The sequence below is a fragment of the Hylaeus anthracinus genome, unplaced genomic scaffold, assembly GCF_026225885.1.
Source record: "Hylaeus anthracinus isolate JK02 unplaced genomic scaffold, UHH_iyHylAnth1.0_haploid 11989, whole genome shotgun sequence".
Lineage (NCBI taxonomy): Eukaryota > Metazoa > Arthropoda > Insecta > Hymenoptera > Colletidae > Hylaeus > Hylaeus anthracinus.
Genome location: NW_026534337.1, coordinates 17064211 through 17088427, shown reverse-complemented (window position 1 = coordinate 17088427; position 24217 = coordinate 17064211). Strand labels below are relative to the sequence as shown.

Below are 24217 nucleotides of genomic sequence, written 5' to 3'. Positions count from 1 at the left end.
TTCGAAGTTCTCTTTCTTTTTGTCGAGAGGGTGACGCCTTCGAAAAAGTTTGGAAATCATCGCAAACAGCGAATCCGTTTACCTCGCGGAGAATCGTGAATGAAGCGAGAACCAGAGGCGAGAAAAGCCTGACGAGGAACGGCTCGTTAATACCCGATGTAAAATCAAAGCCTGAGACTCTTTTATTGTTGGCAGCGAACGCGGTAGTCGGGATAGCGACGTCGAAGCTGCTCCCGCAACGCGTTCTTCGTCTTTCTACGCTTCGAAGAGTTGTGTAGTCACCGTGGAGCCATTATCCCGCCAGCAAGTGGGTTTATTAGGAACGCAGCGGGGGTGGCCTCCGGGTAAGATCGACACCACCGGCAACAGCAACAGCAACATCAACGGCAACATCAACAGCAGCAACAACAACAACAACAAGCCTGTGAATCGGTCAGCCTCGTTACCGGTCTCCTCGTTGTTTTTTCTATTCAACCTCCCCTGTCGAAGAACCCGCTGACTACCCTCCTCGCCCCTCCTCCGGACGGCCCATTATTACGAGCAATTATTAATGGCCGACGGGCTTTCGCCTCGCCTCGTCAGCCTGACGAAAACGATCGAGACCCGAAGTGAGAAGCTGTCGGCTGCTACCGGTCAGCCTAGACGCCTCGACCAATTTGTTCGCCAGCGCCTACTCGAGGCGAGATACGCTGGCAGCCTCAAAACTTTTGCGATTCACTGCCGGCTAATTCAAAGTTGGCCCACCTCTCAGCTAAACGACGCGATCGAAAAAATCGGTTTTATCGTCTCGACGAGAGAACGCTCGCGCTCGGTCGCTGAGCTCGTCTACCGATCGATCGAGAAGGAGGAGGAAACGAGTGTCGGGGCGGTCACCGTCGATATCGCGGTGTCGTGCTTTCGCCACGAGGCTAATGCCGTAAGTATTTAAATAAAAGCGTCGCGAGATCGATCTCGACGTAATCGAACGGGTGATTGGTACGCGTCGCTGCCGGGCGAGGTACGGAGGTATAACGTCGTTACACCGTCGCGTCGTACCTCGGTGGACAGAGAGGGTGGCCGAGGGGACAGGGAAAGGCGATCGTCGATGATTATCGCGTGCTTTTGAAACCGGCCGAGCCCTTCCACTCGATGGAAACAATCGAACGGTGTGGCAAAAGTCTGTCGGTGGCTACCGGTAAGCCTGGTCTTTAAACTTTTCTGTTCCGCCAGCCGGAATCTTGGACACGGAGTTATCGACAGGCCGATACGTGTCGACACGAGGCGAGAGAGAAGAAACCGTAGCGACTCGAGCACGAGAGCTGCTCCCCGGAGAGAGAAGCTGCTCGGTGCTCGGCTTGGAACCCAACAGCCAACAGCGGACAGCGATAGTCGTTGTTTGTACCGGCGTGAACGCGTCCAACTCTCTTCAAGCCTGGTTGATCGTTATTAAGTAGTCGCTGGAACATGGACAAGACCGACCAATGCAAAGAAAAGACAAAAGAAGAGGAATATGGGAAGCGTAGGAAGAGTGCGAACCAAGGAGGGAAAGCGAGAAACCGAAAGTGAGAAACAAAAACACGAGAGAAACGGAGACGGGGAGCCGAACGGGAGAAGGAGCAAGGAGCAAGGAGCAAAGGCAGCCCGGGGAGAAGGCATTGTTCGCCGTGTTGGGACCCGCCGGAACCCTCCCGCTGCGCAAGTTATTTGCCACGATTCTCCTTCATGATTTTTACTCTAATTTGTAACGACAGGAACGGAGCACGCGAGCTGCATTCCTACTCTCTCGGTCCTCTTTCACCGTGTCGCGGAGACTTTCTCGCTATCTCTCTCTCCTTTTCGCTTCTACCGCTGGATCGAGAGCATCGGTTCGAGAACAACCTCTTCGGGCTGCTACTTGGCCCCCTCCGTTCATCGGATATGCCTCTCGGTCTGTCGAAGGGCCCCCGAAGGAGCGAAACGGACCACAATGGACTCCCTATGATTTCGGTAGCGGTGTTTTTTGTCAGCGGCAAACAAGGAGCTGCCATGGTTAGCCTTGATCGATGGCTGAACTTAGCTGAGTAAGCCTCCGTTTAATTAATTCTTTAATTACTTTTTCCCGACCGACGGGAAGAGAAGTCCGATCCACGCTCGATTCCAGATCACCGATACGGATATACTGCGCCACGGTAGCGCGCTCCAACTATTTAGGCCTGCTCTTTTAACGCTACCCACGCGATACCGCGACCATGTTGTAACCTCGAGGATCGTTTTTCGATCGCTACCGTGATCTCTCGTGCACGGGATATCGAAGATCTTCGAACCCGGATAAACAGTTAATTCGACCGTCGGCGTCGGCGTCGGCGTCGGCGTCGGCGTCGATCGCGACCCATCGATCGCGAACTCACCGAACCTATGCCTACGGTCCAACCTGTGCGCGCGTGTTCGCGTATCCGAGTAGCGAGCAGACTGCATGATATTTACCACAACACGAGGATACCCGTAACATTCGTTATGCACGGTGCGTTCATCCGTCAAGGTGGTTAGCACGCAGGGGGCCCGGACGGCGCGAAGAAAAGGGCCGCGTCGTAAAATTCGGCAGGGTAGTCGATCATTGTTCTCGGGGTCCGGGCCATTGCACCTCTGCCCCTTCCTTCACGGCCTCCAACCATGCACTACCGTCCCATACGTTTCGCGGCCGCGCCTGGGACAGCTCGATCCTTCGGAGCACCCATTTTCACCCGTTCGTTTAATAGCAGAAATTACTTTGGTCGACGGGCCCAAAGACAGTCCGATCGCGCGAAACGAGCTTCGGAGAAATAGCGCGGTAACGAGGCGACATTAGCGGCCCAATAACGATAATAGACCCACGAACGGAGATTAAGGAATATCGAGTGCTGCAACCTCGCCGCGCACGCGAGATAATAAAAGCCGAGAAATAGTCGCGTTGGTCCAGCCGTTCCTCTTCAAGTAAAGACCATCCGTTAAACAGAGATTTATTTTTAAGAAGATATATTTTTCACCAGCAGACCCGAGACGAATCACTTTCTTCGCAATTCCCTTTCACTCGTTGACACAACATCATCGATAATACACATATTTACGCGTTACCGCAGGACTACTCGAGGATGCGCTCCAGAAATAAATTAAAGCAAAGACGATCGTCGAAGCGAGCACCACGGTTTGCCAATCGTTTTAAACTTCCGCGTGCGGATGGCCGCCTGACGAATTCAGCCAAAACCGAGTTACCGTGGCATGCACGATTCTCCTTTTTGCTCGCCAATTCCCGTCGAAACGATCGGACCGCTTCCGTTTGCTTTTTCGACCGTGCCGAGATGTGCCGAGCGAGCAGCGTCTTTCGAACGATACCCTCTCCGTCGCAACTGCATCTCTACAATCGCTGGTTGCGATTCGTTTCACCTGACAACCCTCGATACCGCGCGTTCCGAGGCTCATATTTATATCACTTGCTTCAACGACCTGCTGGTTGCGATTCGAAGTGTGTCTTTGGCCGTATCTTAATCTTCGGTATGGAAATATTAATCCAGCTGTGTTACATCTGGCAAATTATATTTAGCTTACGACTCGTTTCAGGTGGAGTCCGAGTCGTGCACGTCCCAAAAACCATTTAATTAAACTCGAACCGAACGAGATGGTAGCACATCGAAGAAAAAACGAAGAAATTATCCATGTTACATTATCACCGTAACCAACGATGCAGAGGGATACACGAGCGACGTAAGTCAGGGAATCGTGGAAACGACGCCGACGCCATCGAGTATTCGCGGAGGACGAAACATACCGAAACCCTAGGCAGTTCGCATAGCGCGCGCAATAACGTAGCGAGGAAAGCGACATTCGTTTCTCTTAATCACACGGCCTCTCGGCCCTCGGCGAGCCAGCTTGCCCTGACAAGGAAAATCATCGACGACCGCGAAGCGCTTGAAAATTCAGCACGAAACGTGCCAACTGTTTGCGTTTACAGGCGTGTGCAGTACTCGCGCGCGTGTTGGTGATCTCGAGGGCTAAGGAGGCGTTAAGAGGGGCAGCGTCGTAAAATAAGGCGGCGACGTGCTAGATACGAGCTGAACGGCGCATCGTAAAATCAGTCGGTGTCGGTGCAACGGCATAATTCTTCGGGCAACTCGGCCAGCCCGTGAATTTCGCGAGCGTTTAACCAACGAGAGAGCCGAGCAACCGGCCCGTGTTCTGCGGATGTGTAATCGTTGCCAGCAGATGTTTCCATTGACGAAGCTGTTGCGGTTCGATTCCCAGACGCGGACAAAGGGTGATACGATCGTGTCGCGTAAATGCGAAAACCGCGCTCTTGCCGGAATCCTCGATTCCGGTCGATTTTCAATTTCTCCGCGGCCATAAGTATGGGGAAATAGCAGCCCATCGGTAATTTTAAAAAAGTTGCCGTTTAAAGTTTTACGCGGAATCGCGCTCGTTCGTTCCGCGGCACGGCAACCGCTGTTACTGCCGCCAACTAATTTCGGCTGTCGGCCTCTGGTAATTTGCAATTTATCGACAAACAAAATTTTACCTAGAGCAATGCAACGAGCTCGTTGCTCGAGCTGGACAGCAGATAAAAGGCACGCGAACCTTCCACGATGATCCGGTTGAAGACGTTATTACAAGGGACAGCCTCGTAAAATTAGGCAGCCGAGCGTTCGTCGATCGGCGATCGAGACACGGGGTTATGCGAAGCCTCGTAAAATTAACAGGTATCGGTCGACGAATAATTTCTTGCTTACGACAAATTTTATGCGAGCCAATCATTAACCGCGAGTTCTTTCGTGGCTGCTTCGGGAAACAAGGTACTCCTTCGAAAGGAGACCGCGCGGAATAGAAAAGTCTCTCGGTGGTTTTTAGCGAGTCGGTAACCGCTTCGGGAAAGCTCTGCCGATCGACTGGATAATTTCGCGTGGTACAACAAAGTGTCCCTCGTAAAGACGTCTTTCTACCTACGCGAACGTAAAAGTTCCACGATACTTTTTACCTAGACGAAAGGAAAAAAATTAAAACGTTTACCGTAAACACCAACGATCATCGGTGCTTCTCTCAAGCATGACAAAGTTGTTAATCGTTGCTGTATCAAGCATAACGAGAGCGATCCAAAAATGTTACAAAACGTCCTATCTAGTATCGATGAAACGTACCGTAACTTTTCTAAACAATAATAAATCAAAAATAAAGTAATTTTAAATGCACGTAGATTGTCTATAAAACGAAATAGTACGTCAACTACGAAAGCTATCGAAAGCGTATTAGGATATTAATAGACGCTCTAGGTCGCTATCAAATGACAGCAGATCGATGGGAAAAAAAGCTGCGATTACGTGAAAGGTCGAGCATGGACTGTAGGCAGTAGAGACATGTTACGTAACTAGGGCTCCTTCTTATTGGATTGGTTGCCTCCGTAATTGCATGACTCTCGATACTTGAAGGATTTTTCAGCCTCGTGTTTCTGACTAGCTCGAGAGTTCGATATCGAATAGACCGCGTAGACTGTCTGTGTACTCTATCGTACTCATGGCTGATTTTTAAACATTTGTATATCGTAATAATGACTACGTTGTATCGCATCGACCTATGTTAATTTTGTAGTGTAATAAAGGTGTTAACGTTGTTCCGTTTCCTTTTGGTATTATTAGCAACCAGAAGCTGTTGGACAAGACAGCGTGCCGGAACTGGCTCTTACACCACTGGATCCTATATTACTCGGCTCTCGTGTGCTCGCTCGTGGCTTCCGCGTGACCGTGCGAAACAACTCAAAAGAGCTGCCCTGAAATGAACGAAATGACATTTAAATGCGATCGAGTTCCCGGGAATCCCGCAGCCCAGGCATCATAGAGACCTGGAAGAAAACGAATCATATTTCATGATTCCGACGGAGAGAACGCGACGGGTCCATCGGACCGCGCGGAAGCAGAGACGCAGATGCCCGTGAAAAGGTAACGAAGGAAGCGACAGTTTTGGTAATCGGTGTGCGCGTTCCGTATAATGCCGACAAGAGGCGTAGCCGCCATCGGATGCACAAGATACGACACGACACGACTCTTCTGCTCCGACTCCGGAGCTCATCGTCTCGATCTGCCCTTATCCGGCCACGGATCTAACTTCTATCCAATCCACGCTCGTCCGCGCTTCTCGACTGCTATTTCCGAGTAAACGTTCGCTAAGCTGGGCCTTATTTTTCGATCGTTCAATTTTTTCGAAACACTCCCGAGAAGCGTGCCACTTCGGTAGAAAAATAGCTCGTGTCAAATTCCAAATCCATACGAGTAACGGAACCTTCTCCAAGTTACGACGTCGAGATTATGCTCTACGACGTATTACCGACCCCTTCGCCTAAACTATTTTTAGCGAAAGTAAATGAAACGCAACTCAAAATCTTCCACGTTATAATTTAATCGAAAAACGCTGATCGAAGATCCGAGCAGCTTCCGCGTGTTTGTCTTTCCTCTCTGCGTGCGTTGTGTAGGATCGTCCTTGCGCTTATAAGAGACTCGACGATAACAGGACGACGCGACGCAGCATCCAGAGAAAATTTTGATTTGTGTCTCGAGATGTATCGTTCGGTGGTGATTCGCGCCACGGATGTTCGCATGCACGATGACGGGATCGTCGAGGCTTAAAGGAAGAAGAAAAGGCACCGACGAAGCCGCTCTTCTCTTCTCGCTCCTCCTCTCCTCTGGCGGTCTGTGCTCGGCCCATCAGCCTTCAGCGTTCGCGTTCGCTCCGAGCTTGCGTGCCAGTCAGCATTGGCAAGTAATTTCTTGCACGCAATTGCCCGCTACTGGAATTGCCTGGTAGGCGACCTCAGTCCGTCAGTCATTTACTTTTTAAATCGAGCCTACCTACCTACCTACCTACCTAACCTTCCTCTACCCGCCCGGCTGACTGGCTGCCTGCCTGCCTGCCTGCCTGCCTGACGGACGGACGGACTGCCGCGCCGCGGCCAACTTCACTCCGCCTGTGAACTGTGTACGCGTGTTCGAGCATACATTTCCCAAACGCACCGATCCCGCGATAAACCCCTTTCCTTTTTACTACGCTTCGTGATTAACCGGTTCAAAAATTATTCGATCATTCAGACATAATAACGTCCTCGAATTGAAAATAATACAAACGATATTTCCGAATCCGCGAATGAAGGTTGCGTACCCCCACCTTGTCTACCTTGGTACCGTGGAAGAAGAATCGTAGCTTTTACGCTTACGCGTTACCAGCTGATAACATTTGACCGGGATTATTCCTTAGGAAACGTGTACACCAAGTCTTACTTGCAGGTTTTATTCGCAACTATGTAAGAAGGAAGAATTATCGTTCCGAATCGAACGTACCAATGACGAATAATTGTACGTTCAGCAGCGGTTACGTTTCCATTCGTGCACGACAAGCTGACTTGTCCAGGAAGAGGAAAGCGACGAGCAAAACGAGTGCATCTTAATCGTCTCTTGTTATTGGCTTTCTAGACCGAGCGTGCCGAGTTCGTGGGAATCTTCTATCTAGCGCTGAAAAGAGGATGCGTGGCCTGCGTTCAGCGAAGATTATCCAATCGATAGAGGCGAAGGAAAATACGAAGCCAATATTATCAAAATTTTAATTATTCGCAATTTAGTGGAAATACAATAGGTTAAGATGGAACGAGAACTGGTACAATCTCCGAAATAATCTGAAAATTTCCTTTCGACGTCGCGGCAAGCAAACATCCGAGCACCCGCGACACTTGAAAGATCGTTTCTGGAAGTTTATAACGCGATTCGGCGTCTAGTAAATCGATCATAGGCTGTCGGAGAAATTCTGCTCATGCAAAACGAATCGCGGATAAAATCTGACCGTGCGCCGACGCGTACGTATGAGAAATCGACTCTACACGATCCGCACGTGAACCGTTGCCGTACATCCATACCCCCGGGGAAAACAACCCTTCACCGAATACGGGATAGGCGTAACAAACGCTCGAGATCTTTTCCCGCGATAACGACAATCCTCTATTTTTCTTTCCTCGCTCGCGACAATACGACTTTCAACCTGATTTCCACTCGAGAGAGGATTCCAGTGTAACAGGTTCAAAAAATCGAATTTTGCTCTGTTTGGATACATCAAAAGTACAATGTTTCAAGAATGTATTTCAAAAGTAGCATCGCAATTAAGATTGAAATAACGAAATTACAATCCACTCCGTGAGACCGGTCAAAGTCGAAAACGGCCAGCTCTGCAGTCGATATCTGTCTTTCTCTCGAATAAAACCAGCTAGAGCACATGAATTAATAACGACCGAAGTGGAGAAAAAGATTCGTGAAATTCGCCACTTCTTTACAGTTGTTTCACTGTAATCCACCCTTACTCGGTAAAAATATCAACAATAATATTACGGATATCGGATTAACCATTTTTTTCGAAGAAACAGCTTCGAATGGTGAAATTTCAGTGTCCTCTGATCGAATACCAAGGTAAATTTACGTCGCGCAGGTGTAAACATTCCAAGTAAAGTCATCCAAGTCGTAACTATTGCAATCTCTGGAACGTAAATCGCAACACAGATTCGCTAAAGACATTCTTGCGACTAAATACGATGGCCGATAAGGTTTGGAAATCGAGAAATTACACCGTACATCAGCGTTTGCTGCGAAGGAATTGTTCGAGTTAATTAATCGCGAGTAAAGAACGAGCAGCTCGCGCGAACAAAGAAAATATTCTCGTGGAACGACTCGATGTTCGCCATTTCAGTCGCGATAAGAAGAAAAATTTCTAACGCGACACAGCCTCTGGACGGCGAATCATTTGTCACGGTCTAACGTGTCCAGTAGCGAGACGCTTATCACGCGACGCAACGCTGCGTCCATTTCGTTGCATTCGCTATGCTCGCATGATGGCGCCACAAATCCACGATCATTTTAGCTAGAAATATTGTTGGCATTGTGAAATTCGTAATCGTCCGGAATATTGATCGAGATTACTCGCGTGTTCGATAACAGGTTATACTTGTATGGAATCCGATAGAAAATTGAATTTTGAGAAAAAAAACCGAGCAGGTTGGACAGTTAAACTTTATACAACAACTACAACGCGGATGATAAATTTAATCGACGAACGTTATCGCGGTGCGGAACAAACAAAGTAGCGTGGTGGACTAGCCTTGACCTTTGATAATAGTGTTGAGATTCGTCGATATATTTCGACGGATCCGTCGTAACGGAGACAGTTCGCGAATGCGATCGTTGAGCTTCCTACGAGAAGAAAGAAACGCTAAATCGACGAGTAACTGGATCATCGTTGACCAAGGATGCGCTACTGGGTGATAGCGTTCGCGTTGGCGGTGTTCTTCATGGCGTTAGTCACCGGTCGTCCATTCACCGATACCGCCGAATTCATTCAGATAACGACCGATTCGAACAACTTGATTTCCGAGGGCACGATTATAGTTACTCCTTACCGAAAAAAGAAGTGCCCGCAGTATGAGAGAGTAGACCGTCGCGGCAACTGCAGAAAGATTTGGTAAACGTCTGGAGGGATAGTAGAAGGAAGCAAAATATTAAGTAAATATAGTCTAGAAATACATTAAAATGGAAAAACTGACGAAAGAAATACTTGACAAACGATAGACGAACGAAAGCTTCACGGGGAGGAAATCTCCAGCCTTGGTACAACAGCCCTAACGATACCAAACTTCCGAGTTTACTAGTATCGTACGATAAGATGCCACCGTGATAAGATAATATTTCCAGCTACACTCGAGACTGTCACGATTCCCAGTTCTGTGCTCGATGTTCTCGTCCGGCAGTGTCACGATCCGTGAACAAAGAAATGTAACCAAGAATTCGGTGGAAACACGGCTGTGATAGACCACGTTTCGCGTAGCGAATAAGAAAATAAAAAGAATCTTTTGGCCGATAGTGGGATCGTAAGACGCAAATTCGGTTCATCGGTTCGAGGAAATTGTGGCAGTGGACGGTAGTAGAGGATTCCCTTGGTCGTCATAGGGACGATCTAAGATTTATAAAAGCTGATCCTTCGACTTGCGCGCAACATGAGACTTCCGTGGATCGCTGCACTGTTGCTGACATTCGTTTTTCTCCAGTCTACTCGCACGTGTGTCGCTAATACGACTTTGCTCGTGGAGAGGCAATTCGTGCCTTTCGAAACCGCCAGGATCGACAAGGGCTCGTTCATCAACGTTCCAGTCAACTGTCCGCCAGACCGGGTGAAAGTCGGAAATCGCTGTAGAGCTCTGTTCTGAGTAAGTCGCGTTTCCTCGTTTAAGAAGATAAGCACGATAAAAGAGGCTTGCCGATAAATGTCGATTAAATAAAAATATATATCAAACGCTAGTGAAACAAATTTTACGATAAGCAACTGCCGATAGGATACAGTGCGACATAAATTAACGAAGGAATAACGCGCATTGTCTGTTCACGTTTTCATTCTAAATGTATATCTTGAAATGAACCGATCCCACTACACGATCATCGTTACACACGAAAGGCTGTACCGACGAAGGATTCTTCTTCTTCCCGCAACGCTAAATCGATAAAGAAGTTTGTGGGACCATTTACCCAACGAGGGCAACGATAACATGTACGCACACTTGGAAAAACAGACCATGCGGATAGAAATTCTAAATATAGAAAATACAAATAATTTGTGCGATAAGATAACAATTAATCATATGTCTCAGGAAGTTCGTATCGTCGATAAACGCAAGATTATCAAAAGAAGGAAACTGCCTTATCGCTTGTTCGTAACTTAATTAAGATTTCGATAATAAATAAACGAAACGATACCTTTTCCTTTTATTTTGTTGTCTACGAATCTTACTCCTTCTAGCTCCTTCTAGCTTACGTACACAACGATATAACGTTATCGTCCGTGAAATAAGGCGATATCTACTTTAACGTATATCGATAAATAAGCTATGATAGTAGATTACAATTCCTTCGCGAAGAGTTATGTAAAACCACGAACTTGAAAAAGTTCTTTATGTGTTAAAATTTAATTGATCGCATTTTTACCTCATAGAGTATAGGCCTACCTCTAGTTTCGAGGGCGAACCTTCTTACCATTTCGTTGTCACTTTCAACGTTATCGAGTGAGGCGGAAATAAAATATTAGCGCTAATCTGAGCAAAATAAAAACTAAAAAAAAAAATGTCAAAATGAATTGTTTTATGAATTTAGGTACAGATCATAAGCTCCATTTATTGAAAAGGAAGTACGAAAATTGTTAATATTTTTATCATACGAATTAGATCAATTTAAAAATATTGGATTTATTCTTGTATCTTAGGACTAAAGAATATCGTAAGATAATCGCTAATCTTAATTCATCCTGGATCGATAAGATAACATTTTATATCGAAATTCATATAACATATTTTTCCGCCGGATGTTGGATTCCCAACTCAATTATAACGTTACCGAATAGGATGTTACAAGCAAAATATTAATCAACCATATATCAACCCTGTAAGGTGTCCGCAATACAAAATATAATAATATTCGACGAATTCGTCGTATCTTAAAAATAATTGACGTAATAATCAAGTAGAAACCGCATTGTGCGTGACCAGGATATGAATTGTAACCGCAAATTACTGCGATCAAGACGGAAAAGGGGAGGGAAATCGTATTAAAAGGGGACTACACCTCCTGTGTTTTCATTGTACCGTGCGTCAGTAACTAATTTCTACTTGGACACCGTCGATCTGTTGCGTAGAACTCAAGGGAGTCTAACAAGAAGGGACGAGAAACTCTAAAAATCATTTCAGATTTCTACGCGCGCAATGGCACCGCTTCGTTTCGTTATCCTCGCTCTTATCCTAATGGTTATAAGCATGGGAGGTGAATCGAGACCACTGACGTTTCCAGAAAGAAAGCAGACAGGAAAACATTGTCCTCCTGGATACAAATTGGTTCGTAATTTGGGATGCAGAAAAATCGTACCGAGAAAATCGTAACACAAGGTAAATAAATAACACTCATTAAAAATCATACGAAGATATCCGAGACTGATAGCCCAGAATACATCGGTCTCGTATAAGTTGAAACTGATCGCGACGTATACGATATGCATTTGTTTACAGTGAACCTTGGTAACCAAGATCTACGCAGTACCATGAAAGATAATCATTTACGTTCTAAGCATAAAGCGTTGATCTGCGACATTTTCACCCAATATCTGATATCGTAGAACACGCGTTTAACGTACAGTTTATTTTTTTCAATTGTGAATGTCTACGTTATGGTACGTGTAAAATAAATCACAGTTTATCAAAAACAAGTCTTGTCTAGTCTTTTGCGTAACCACTGATTTACGATTAATAAGCAAAATTATACAGTCAGTTAATCTTAATATTCGTAATTACGTAATTCACATATTCAAATAAACCGCGGGGTCAATTTCACAGTGTAAGCACGTGTATCGATCTATCGAGATTTTCATTACGCTGCATGAAACAGAAAATGGCTGCTCACAGTACTTTGATCCAAGTTGAGAAAAGTTCTTGTTTTTCAATGAAAAGAATAACAATTCTTTGCATAAAATTGATCAAACTGTGCGATAACTGTCTAATGACGAGATCGGCGAAATTAATCCACAATACTATTCACGAAATGATGATCGAGGATACATAACCTATCGTTACGCGTTGTAAACAGCGTGTACGATATCTCAAAATAAATTCTGTAGTAATTGATTATGCTGGAAAGAAAATGAAAATGGTGCATACTTTAAAGATGAAGACCACGATAGTACGAGTGGTATGATCATAAGATAATAATGTGGGATTTTTTCAATTTAACACAAGGACAGTGTCTTACATCAAGATCAGGTAATACATTTTTTTTAAGTATCATTATAAATCATTTCGCTAGAATGAATACATATTTGTATATTCTAGGATAGCGTGCAATAAACCAAGTCTGATATCACAGATTACACAGATGCTGGCCTTTCTACGACAAACTTGGCAAAAACTCACCAAACATGCATTGTTTTCTGGTCAGTAAAAAATCCGACGGGCATGCGAGTCTACTTCTGTTCTACTAGTACAATTACGACTGGGATACTTTGTATTCTATATCATTATAGCTACTACGTAATACTATGTATATACTACTCATTAAACTTTTCAGTGACTTGAACTTTTAAATCAGGCTTCTGACAAAAATTAACATTACGTACGAAGAAGCATTTGAACGGAAAACTGCGATTACTTTTCGTTGCATCTCCGAATCTACATATTAAATCACGATTTATAATGTCCCGAGAACACCTTATAAAGTTTTTCTTTCTTTCTACCTTTTCTCATCAACTGCCACCTTGAGACATTGCGTTGAAAAGAGCAACGCGCGACTAGTTTAATTTATACATGCAAATTAATATACCCACGCCCTCCGTCAGCTTCGCAATCCTGTATGAAAAATCTGTTCGCCGAGCAACTTACGAGTAACTTACACGTCAAGTTTTCATCAACTGCGAATATATTTATAGGCTTTTTAATTTCAGCCTAGGTTCGTTATTTTCATAGTATGACACTGTCCTATAATTGAACGGACTTGTACCGATGAATATTGAACGGAAAATGTATCGTTACTTATGGTAGATAACACTGCGTATTGTTAATGCTTGCGTTCCGATAAGCATGAAACAGTCACAGCAATAAGAAAATTAGGAGAAGAACACCGAGACGGTGGTATACGGCGTGGCAACACGTCTATTGCGATTCGTACGTGAGCCAGCGGTGCGTGTATCGCGATGTGTGTGTATGTGACCAGAAATACGCGTCGAGACGTATTCGCTTCAGCAGTCGATCGCGACGCGAGCGGAGGAACCTGCTCAGGTGTGCCTTCTCGCGTTTTCCTCGTGCGCACAGAGTGCAATGCGAACAGCGGGACCGAGCGTCTCGAAAACACGTGTCATTCACGTCGATTTCTCTTAACTGGAAATTACTAGTGCCGATCACCGCGTACGTTCGTGTCGCTGATTTTATCGTCCGCGGAACGAGTCTATATCGTTATTTTTTTTTTCCTTTTTTTTCTAATATTCTAGTGGATACTGAAGAGGAACCGACGCACCGACCTCGCGCGAACATGTCGCACAGCAGACTCAAACCGTTGATTCTCACGGTCTTCGTGATAATACTGGTTATCGGACTCGTAGTGGCTCAAAGGGATACGCGGTTAGTTCCGGCTGTGGATAGTTCCGGCCGTAGCAACGAATTATCGGTAAATCGATCATCTCGGCCCGTTGGCACAATTTTGAACGAAACGTTTCCGTTTCCGTTCCCGTGTTTTAACAATTTCGCTCCCACGTTTTCTCTACGACAAGTAGCGCGAGTATATTTTATCCGACCGTATGGCGATCTTTCAGTGAACGTACACAATGAATGCAACGGAGGCAAATTTGAAGTTTTATTTATCGATTAGCGGATCAAATGTTGTAAGAGATTCGCAAATTTGATAGAACATTGTTGCGAATGTGCCGTAAAAATCCTACGAAATTACACGTTACGAGAAATGGTGATACGCTAGCAAATTACACGGAAACAGTCATCCGTATCGGTTTTGTTGCTGTCACGTTTTTTTTCTCTTTAACAGCCATTCTTCGCTGCAGTTAACAAAAACAGCAGTTGCCGCATGTGTCGGAAATTAGTTCGGTAGAATCGATGCAAATTGCATCCCAATGTTTTGTCGTATTCTTCTCGAATCTATTCATTCTTTTCTTGAATCAATAATTATCGAAGAGAAAGCGTTGATTCATGTTTTCAGCGGTAGACATTGATATTACGACATCCTTGTCATCGGGGGCATGTTCGTTTTTCCGTAAAGACCTGGATGACGTCGAAGGCCGAACAAACACTAATGTCAAGGATGCATTGGATCGAGGTAGAAACCTCGATCGTGCACGATACGCTCAGAACGCTCGTCACGGTGTCCGCGATTCGATATAGGTATAGATAATTGATTACACGTCACTTGACATCTGTGCAAATACTTTGCGGATTACCTTGCAGTCGTTAACTAATTTTATCGGCGCGTCGGCGTCGTATCGCGATTCACCGGAAACCGTTAATCGAACAAGAGAAAATCTTGTTTGAAATTTTGTCGCGATGCGTCCTAATGTTCTATCGAAATTACTCCAAACTAGAAATGTAATCGCATATTATTCGATCGATATCTTTGCGAGCAATCGGCAACGGTATCGGTACTGTGCCACGATTGTCACGTATGTAACTGTTTTCTACGAGCTTATCTTCAGTAGATCATACAAGGTGTAAGCTCCTTTAACGCTTGAACCTAAAATATTTCCGTTTTTTGCCACAATTCCGTAAACATTGAATTACATTCAACAATTATTTCGCCATATGATTGACGGTTAAATGAATAGAAAGAAATTGAGGTTACGATTAATAAAACGTAAACGTACGTATAACACAAGTGTTGCAAGGCGAAGCTCACTCTTCCGGCAAGGTCGGCACAGATTTTATTTTACACATACCAACAGAGTACACGGGGTATCCGGTAAATCGTGGTGCAACCGGTGACTCTCGCGAAGAAACAAGTAAAAGATACGAAATAAATGTTTTTGATTGGTTGCGTATTTTCCGAGAAAAATGACATTATACGTACAACTAACACAGCAGGTGGAATTAAAAATAAGTAAGATCTACGCGATCCTTAACAGGTGGCTATGTTTTATATTTGTTTTGCGATAGGGATAAAAACCATTTATTTTATATTTCTTAGTTGTTCTTTCGATGAGAAATCACCTGCTCGCCGAATGTACTACTATATCCCGAGTATACTCCCGGATACTCTATATACGTTCCAATGTTATGACACATTTATATGGTTACGTGTAGCATCGATTATTACAAACGATCTTTCAAAGTCGGCGTTAAATTCTGCTCAAACAGCGAAGAATCAACGGTTATTAGAAAGTACACCGTCTCGGGTTAACAGCAAATTTCACGATTACGCAAATCCCGGTGCACATAAACTGTTTAACAGAAATACTCGGCGTACCGTTACCGATTTCGTCCGCACCCGTACAAATATTTCAGCTGACGCTCAGAATCCAAACAAAAATCATTCGCGCAAGTGGGACAGCCGCTGATAGAATGGCACACGGTATATCTCGCAAACGATCGAAAGAGAAAACTTGCATCGAGTTCATCGAAAGCAGAGGTTAACACTGGAGCTGGTTCTTAGAAATTTGTTTGGCGATTGCTCGTTTTTGGAGACGCCCGTACGATAGAGCTTTGTGTTCGAAACCAGTTTCAAGTCGAAGGGCGACCGTTTCAGATCCGGAAAAACGACTTGAGGCGCTGGCAAATTGAACGCCTCATGCAAACGTTCGTAAATAAAAATGCTTTCAATGGAAGCCTAAAAATAGACACCGCGAAAGTGATCATTTTTTTTTTTTTTTATCGTTTCCCGGAGGATTGACCTGCGATCATTCTACGATCTCAATTTTAGTCACACGAGCATCCGTGATCGAGGCTGATGAGTCACGCATGATCGCTTACCTACATACCGGGAATACCCCGATAATTATCTGGAGAGGTGTCCCGTTCGAACATATTTTATCAACAATTTTCTGTACGACCGCGTTTCTTTAATCGGTTCGATGTCTTGCGCACTGCTTCTTATTCTCCTATGACAACATCGACAAACGCTGAATTGTCCCCCGAACTCAACAAGTTAAGAAATACTGCTCTAAAAGCTTAATTTTTTATTCGGAATACCGTGCAGTACATTCGAACAGTCCCGTCTGTCGCCGATCGATTCACAAACTCGCGATATGCATGACAAAACGTTGGAATTCTTAAGCAAACATGCTTAAAAGCGGCTGATTAACACGCTCTTCGTAGAAAAAAATGTTTTGCATCCGAAGACTGAATGCGAAATACGATTAACCAGTTACTATTTTTAAACACTTTTTTCCTATGCGACTAAAATAGGAGGGTCAAAAACATCGAATAAATGCTTGTATCGTTACAACAAAATACGGAATATCCAGAATGTAACTGTACAATGTTCGTATTCCCGTGTCTCGCTCGAGATCGTGAATTAACTTTGTGACGAGGATATCACCTGAAATATCGATGGCAAGAAAAACTTTACGGTATTTTAAAACAAAGAAAAATAGAATTATTATTTGTTTCTGTAACTGATAACATTCAACGCGTTCAAGATTTGAAATCTGTGCTTTATCAGTTTTTTCGATTATCTTGGTCGACCGACCAAGGGCACGGTAAACGCGGGAAATTAACAGAATTTTCCATCGACAGCGATTCTTATACCAATAATATCGTATTATTTTTTTCAGAAATCGTTGGAGCTAGCCAAAAAGATCAATTCCATGGATTCGATCGATGAGTTTCTCAATCTTATTCATGGCGTGCCTATATACCAACAGAGGTTCGGCTTACCTAGTAAGTACTTTCTCGAAGAACCCGTTAACGCATGAGATTTTCATTAAGAATCTGCGCCATTAAATGACCGTACGTTAGGGAAACTGGTTGACTCGTAACGGTTCAAGATAAACCCATCGCCAAGTAATACGATCTCGTAGATCGAACATTATTCGATGAAATCTCTGATTTAAAATTCTAAGAATATACGAGAATTCTATGTATACGGTGAATTTTACGCGATTATGCAGAACCAGCTGCAGTCGCGAATTCCTCGATGTTTAACGAACAAATCGTTGCTAATAAATCGGCAACGATCGCAACAAATATTGTTCAATCGGATAAATAGATTAAACGGAGCGGTGTCTCGTTTGGTGTCGAGTTTACTTGTTTGAACGACGCTCCGTTATCGGCAAAGATGAGATCATTCGATAAACCGTATAACCGACCTCTAAATTAAGAAAAGTTTGATCAACGAAAGAAGGCTATAAAATTCAATGTCGCGACAAACGTAATTCGCAAAAATGCTTGCTATATTACTTGAACTCTGTTTCCTAAATCGAAAACTATTGCGAAACAATCGTTCGATAAAAAAAAAAAAAAAAAAAAAAAAAAAATAGAAAAACGAGTCGTAACGCTAATTTGTTGAATTTGTAGAAAAGTTATTCGAACGATAAGTTTCTTTTGAAAAAAAATTATTGCAAAGAAATTTGTGCTCCGACGCTGTCTAAATGAAAACGAAAAAGAAAATAAACGAATAACTGCATTTCTATCAGTCCCCTGATTAGATTACCGATATCAGCGATAAAGAAAAGGATCCGTGTTCTTTTCTCTCCTACATTTTCGCTCTTCCGAACTCGCGCAAAAGATTTACTCTACACCTGCTGCTGCCATCGTATATTATTAAATGGATTTGATAATTAAAAACAAATTTTTTCTCATTTCGATCGTTGCAACTGTCCACGTTGGCGCGTGGTTTGTTAAAGATCAACTTGTGATCCACGTATTGGGGGGCGAGTGACGGCGTGCAGGGATCCGAGATTGCTATCTCGGACCCAAAGATGTCTAGAAAATCTTTACGATCCTCGAAGAAGTCGAGTTGTTTCAGGAAACCGCCGAAATCGCTCGTATTTGGTACCAGCCGATTACTGATTTCATTTATCTCTTCTAGACTAGGCAATTTAGCTTTTGGTTGGCCAAAACGTGCCGTGGAACTCTTACTTTTACGAGACGATTCCAAGGCTGGACTGTCGGTTGAAATGGAATACGCGATTTGCAGTTTGCACGGTCGCCTCCAAGTGTGAACGCCAGACGTAGCCGAGGAATACGCGTTCCAAGCATCTGCGATCGAGTTAAACCACATTCTCATTATGAAATGTTTCCACCGAGTTTCTTGTCGGGGAACCTGACTTGTCCGACATTAATTTCAAACGAAAAGCTTGATTTCGAAACCGGCAAGTTAGGAAACTAAATTATAGTTCGATAAAGATACAAATAAAATTATTCCTTGCCTCCTTTCCAATGTTTGCGGGAAAATTCTATTTCTCCATCAGCTTCCACATACTTGATGGTGCTAGTTTCAGCGACGACAGGCCCATCTCCTTGACCACACTCTCTCTTGACAGCTTTGACGGTTGGTGCAATTTCCTCTTCCAATTTTATCCTATTAATGCTCTGCTCGATCTCCTCTATGTTGGTCGACGAGATCTCAAGCTTGAAAAGATTGCTGAGATCACCCTCTCTTAAGTCGTAGAATGTGTCGTGCATCGCAGTGATACCCTTCGTATTGATTTCATTTTGGTTAAAATCTTTAATGACGTCATCCTTTGAGAACGTTTCCGGTAATTCTTGGTCGGATGATTCAGGCTGATTTTGATTCTCATTGTTATCAACGTCGACGTCGCTGCGTCGAAATTCCTGAGCGTCATAATTTTTATACGAGAAGATCGTTCTCCTGCATAAAAATTCGACGATTACGACTTGGACAGTTTCCTCGTCCAACGAATCAATGGAAGAAAAACAAAATTCTTTCTCGACTCGGTATTAGAGCTAGGACTATTCAAGTAAATTTACTACCTAATTACTATCAGTTGAATGTTATTATAAAATTCGTTCCTTTTGCTAAAATTCGACAAGTAGTCCTAGCTCTTGTCGGTATTCGCGCATTCTTACCGATCCGCGCGTTTCTTTTCGTAATTGATACAGGTACTGGGTACGATATTCCCAAATATGTGCCGACTATTCACTTTGTGCGTTTCCATGAAAGCTGTTACGTTTTTCCTGCCTTTGATCGTCCTACCGAACCAATCGAGAATCACATTCTCCGAGAGGTGGCTTTCTAAACCATAAGCGAGACCATCGACCAGGGCAAAGTAGCTGTTGACGAATGAAATAGCTTGCGTATACTCATCCATCATCCGCTTACCTAGAACGAGGCAGGATTTGCGACAAAAAGCTTTCCAACTCGCAGTTATTAACTCGAAACCACAAACACCACACTAAAACGAACGTAACAGAAATTCAATGGGCCAATTAAAAACTATTTGTTTTTAGGTAGGATGGGAGATACGGGAGAACGCTCGAACGCCATGCAACCAGTTCCAGCAAAATGTATGCCTGAATTGCAACCAGTTTCTCTAAAACCAGACGACGATCCATCCGCAATCTATTTCCCGTCTTGCACGCGCATCAAAAGATGCGGAGGTTGTTGCAGCCATTCGTTGCTTTCCTGTCAACCGATCGCAACGGAATTTCGAAATTTCGAGGTAAGTTACCGATAGACTAGCGAAAATTGCTACTCCTCCAACTAATTAATTATTACCCATGCTCGAAGGTATTTGTGGTGGCAGTAGATCAGACGAACGGACTGAGCTATAAGGACAAACGCATCGTGCCGCTAGAAGAGCACACGAAATGCGTGTGCGACTGCAGAATTAAGGCGGAGGTAATTTAAAGACAGCCGATAATTGGGATCTTCCTTCTTAAACCAGTACTAACTCGCATTGTGGACTTTAACTCGCGGCTCGCGAACACTTTTGCAAATGCGTTACAGCTCTACTCGTCAATTTCATATGTCGAAGAGAACATATTCTCAAGTTGAAAAAGATGAGTTTTTTTTCTACATTTCAACATTTTTTCGTTCAATTTTTTTTTAGCATTGCAACGAAAAGCAATCGTACGTGAAGGAAGAATGTAGATGCGCGTGCAATAACGTCGATGAGGCGGAGAAATGCTACAACAACAACGACACGAAAGTCTGGAATCCAGAGCTTTGTACCTGTTTCTGTAGAGACGAGTTGGAGTGTTCCACTGGATTTTACTTCGATCAAAACACGTGCAGGTGTGAGCGGAAAGAATAGGGCCACTACTACGGGAATAAGGAAACTTTTCTCTCACTGCACTCTACTATCTTGCATATCTTGTAAGCCGCACGCGTCGCACCAGATCTTTTTCCGCAATGTTCTCTCCCAACGCAAAATCTTGCAAAAATGAGCTTTAATATTCTTTCACTTCCATCTTTCTTCGTAACATTATGCCTGCTTCTGTATTTTGCGATGTTACCAAAAATTGCAAACAATGGAAGCGTATGTCGCTTTTGTTAAACGCTTTTTTCAAATGGTGCATCAATGTATACCTACTGTGTTCTTATTAAAACTTACACGGAAGTTTCATCAAGCAGTGTTGCACGCGAAATGCCAAATTTTTAAATCTCGTATCGATCGAGGACGCTTTAACAAATAAAAATTATTAGGGAATATAATGATGCAACATTGATTTTCTGCGTGTTCTAACGCTTTTTTGTTTATTTTGTAAAATTAAGAAACAATTTTGGATACTCTATACTTAAATATACATTTCAGATGTCGACAAGTACCATTGTCTAGAACTTGGTTTCCAGTCACAAAAGGCACAGACTACAGATTTGGACAAACACAAAAACCAGACAATACACCTCCTGTTATAGTTCCATTGGATGCAACGGATCCTAGGAGACGTCCTAAAGAGGACCCAGAACGTTAATAAAGATGGAAACTAGTAGATTAAATCAAAGGGCTCGCAAGGCAGCTACTTTTCAATGGAATATGCTTACAGCTCGACCTTCCACCTCCGTGCCATTTTATTACAACAGAGACCATGTAATTATAGTATTTGTGAGATAGTATTAATTCAATATTCCAGGATTAAGTCAATATATTTTTACATATTAAATGACTTTGTGATATAAGGAAACATAATTATTTAAATGATATCACCGTATAAATCTACATTTACAAACACGTTATGTGTAAGACAAAATATTATAACATCCCTTTTATCCATACCAAATATTATTCCTAATCTATTCTTGTTTCCTCTAACTCGAATTGTAGTCGCTCTATATTCGATTCCTTTTGACGCTCCTTAATATCTTGAAAATATAGGACCACTGCTTTATTAACCTTTAAGATAGTTCTATACTTCTTACTTATAGAATCGATAGATTCAGATATTTCACCTAAAAATTAATATGTCATTGAATGATACCTCTTATTTTTAGATGACATTAAATGCTATTCTAACAGGAAAAATAATGAAAAAACAGTTAATTTCACTTGGAACATTCACTCACTAATGGAAGACGCGATATCGTTAACGGTCGATTCTTTTGTAATTTTCTGTCGTTTATGTAATTGCTCCATACCAATGAAATCACAGTTTTGTTTTATAGATTATAATATTCACGATTGAAATAAATAAAAAGTGTCCACGTCTAACTCAACAGACATGTAACGCGAAATGGCGGGAAAAACATCTAAATCAGCCGGTCGTATCTACGACGTAAAGTAACAAAATTCCAAAGTTTTTACGTGTAAATTGTATTAAAATATATAACAAACACAAAAAATGGAATCGAATTTTTTGTTGCTACGAAATAAACGAAACCGAAGTAATTTATAACTATATATGGGAATTACCTATTGCTCGAAGAAACGCGAACGATAAACTCTTGCCTGTCGCTTCGAGCTTTAGAGAACACAATAAACAGATAACGTTTTAAACTCGGCATTTCACCTTCACCTTATAGTTTTTTTTAACAATCGTTCTATAGAAACTTATCTCGCTACTGGTAAAGGTTATACAAAAAATTTTACCAACAACTGAACACAGCAAGTATTACTTCCCTGCCACCTAGCGACTAATATTGATATTTAGTATCTTTCTTATAGATCCTCTAGATGTCGTAACGTGAACGATAAATACGCGTGTGCATATGAAACATTTTTAACGAAAACTTACTTGGTCGTTCATTTAAGAAATTGTTTGAATCGGTAACTACATAATCCAGACTAGTACATACAACTAAGTGATTTATTTTAATTGCAAACATATTTAGACTGTAATCGTCTGTTTGTATCACAACCTAACGACATTATTCTCGAAATCTCTAAACTTATTATCTATTCAAATCTTTGTGGAAGCTGACAATCAATTTCATCGATTTTTACGAAAAAATATTCATAGTTTATGGTTACTTAGATCATTGAGATCCCGGAGAGGACTCGCGAGATCGTAACGAAGAAGGACTTCCCTGGTTATATTTCGTGTTCGAGCGCGCGTACACTGGACGAAAGGAGAAAGAAAAGGTCGAAGTGGACGATGAGGCGCCGCTTTTTTTGCGCCACCCGTTATAATTGTCGGAGCCTCGTCACTTTTGCTGCAGCGAAGTATCTCGTTCGTAAGTCGCCCTACGACTCGATTGGTCGATGCATCACGGCAGCTACCTGTAAGCGATTGCTTCGCTCACTGGACAAACAATCGAAGGAAACAAACGAGAGAAAGATAAAATACCAGAAACAGAGAAAACAAAGGCAGCATCCAACTTCCAAAATGCTGCGCGACGTGATCTTCGATAAAAAAAATTTGGAAGTCTACAAACTGGCCCCTTAAATAGATTCTTGTAACTACTAATTACGTCTACCAAACAATTATTAATTTAACGTCTTAAATATAAATATGGAAATTTGACGTAGCATAATATAATCTCGCTCGTGACGGACATGTCATCGGCCGTGGCACGTGAGCGGCTGAATTTGCAAAGCGCAAACACGTGCAGAGATAAACGTGTTTTCCGTTACTTTTTCATCTCTACGAAATGGATCAAGGGTCGCGTACAGCGAACAAAAATTAACCTATATTTTTATTTTAATATTTGGCTAGATAACAATGATCGAATAAACGTTTCCTCTGTTCTTTTATATTCATCGTCAAGGCTTTTTTGGTGCAACTTTGTGTACATTTCGTTCAACAGAAAGATATATTTTTCTTTTATACAGGATTCTTTAAGGAACGTATTTAGCGAATAATAAAAGAGTTTTAATGTACGCGGCTAGTTGTTGAAGACATTCACGAATGCGTTCGATGCAATTTAATCGCGGTACGCGTCACGCGACATTCATTTTTTTTTTTTTTATAACCGCGTGAATGCGGCTTAATTGCATTTGGTAGCGAGAAAGAATTAAAATTCAAAGAAGAATACAGCAGTGGGTCCCCGGGAAAAAAACCGGTACTTCGCCTACGTATTTTACGCCACTTTCTTGCGTGTACGCACGCGTGTATCGCTGTCTCGTTTCATCGCGCTTTTTCTGGCCTCTCCTCCTCAAGGACTCTCCTCTGGAAGGCCTGCGTAGTTGGTAAGAGGCTTCGGGATCGTAACACAGTAGCCAACACGGTGGTAGGTTTAAATCATATTAAAGCACGTCCAGGCACCGGGAACCGTAACCCTGGATTACTGCTACAAATCGTCCCGTACGGGGAATTCCGCGCGCCAAGTAATTCGATCGGCTTTAGAAGTCC

General features: G+C 43.0%; 2 protein-coding genes and 1 long non-coding RNA gene across 7 annotated transcripts; 2 read left to right on the top strand and 1 right to left on the bottom strand.

Moving 5' to 3' along the window:
- Window positions 1-10210: 10210 nt before the first annotated feature.
- Window positions 10211-12246, top strand: LOC128887626 (uncharacterized). Its single transcript, XR_008460070.1, has 2 exons — window positions 10211-11929; window positions 12050-12246. It is a non-coding gene; the product is annotated as an uncharacterized LOC128887626 (long non-coding RNA).
- Window positions 12247-12447: 201 nt separating this feature from the next.
- LOC128887614 (platelet-derived growth factor subunit A) lies at window positions 12448-21660 on the top strand. 4 transcript variants are annotated; one of them, XM_054143703.1, is made up of 7 exons: window positions 12448-12796; window positions 12866-12966; window positions 17299-17404; window positions 19937-20148; window positions 20217-20327; window positions 20539-20723; window positions 21244-21660. In XM_054143703.1, the coding sequence occupies exons 2-7, from the start codon at window positions 12952-12954 to the stop codon at window positions 21401-21403; spliced, it is 789 nt and encodes a 262-aa protein (XP_053999678.1). In that variant the 5' UTR covers window positions 12448-12796; window positions 12866-12951; the 3' UTR covers window positions 21404-21660. The 4 variants fall into 4 exon arrangements, 3 of the variants coding, with proteins under 3 accessions (XP_053999678.1, XP_053999677.1, XP_053999676.1); XM_054143702.1 differs by lacking the exons at window positions 12448-12796; window positions 12866-12966 and adding exons at window positions 13580-13933; window positions 14017-14192; XR_008460068.1 differs by lacking the exons at window positions 12448-12796; window positions 12866-12966 and adding an exon at window positions 13537-14192 and having other exon boundaries at window positions 20539-20804; window positions 21244-21384.
- On the bottom strand, window positions 18619-22549 carry LOC128887617 (uncharacterized). Of its 2 annotated transcripts, XM_054143711.1 has the most exons (4): window positions 22339-22549; window positions 21706-21878; window positions 19556-19808; window positions 18619-19337 (listed from the first exon to the last, which is right to left on the bottom strand). In XM_054143711.1, exons 3-4 carry the CDS (start codon window positions 19798-19800, stop codon window positions 18884-18886), a joined length of 699 nt encoding a protein of 232 aa, XP_053999686.1. In that variant the 5' UTR covers window positions 19801-19808; window positions 21706-21878; window positions 22339-22549; the 3' UTR covers window positions 18619-18883. The 2 variants fall into 2 exon arrangements, 1 of the variants encoding a protein (XP_053999686.1); XR_008460069.1 differs by lacking the exons at window positions 18619-19337; window positions 19556-19808 and adding an exon at window positions 20811-21111.
- Between the last annotated feature and the right edge of the window lie 1668 nt (window positions 22550-24217).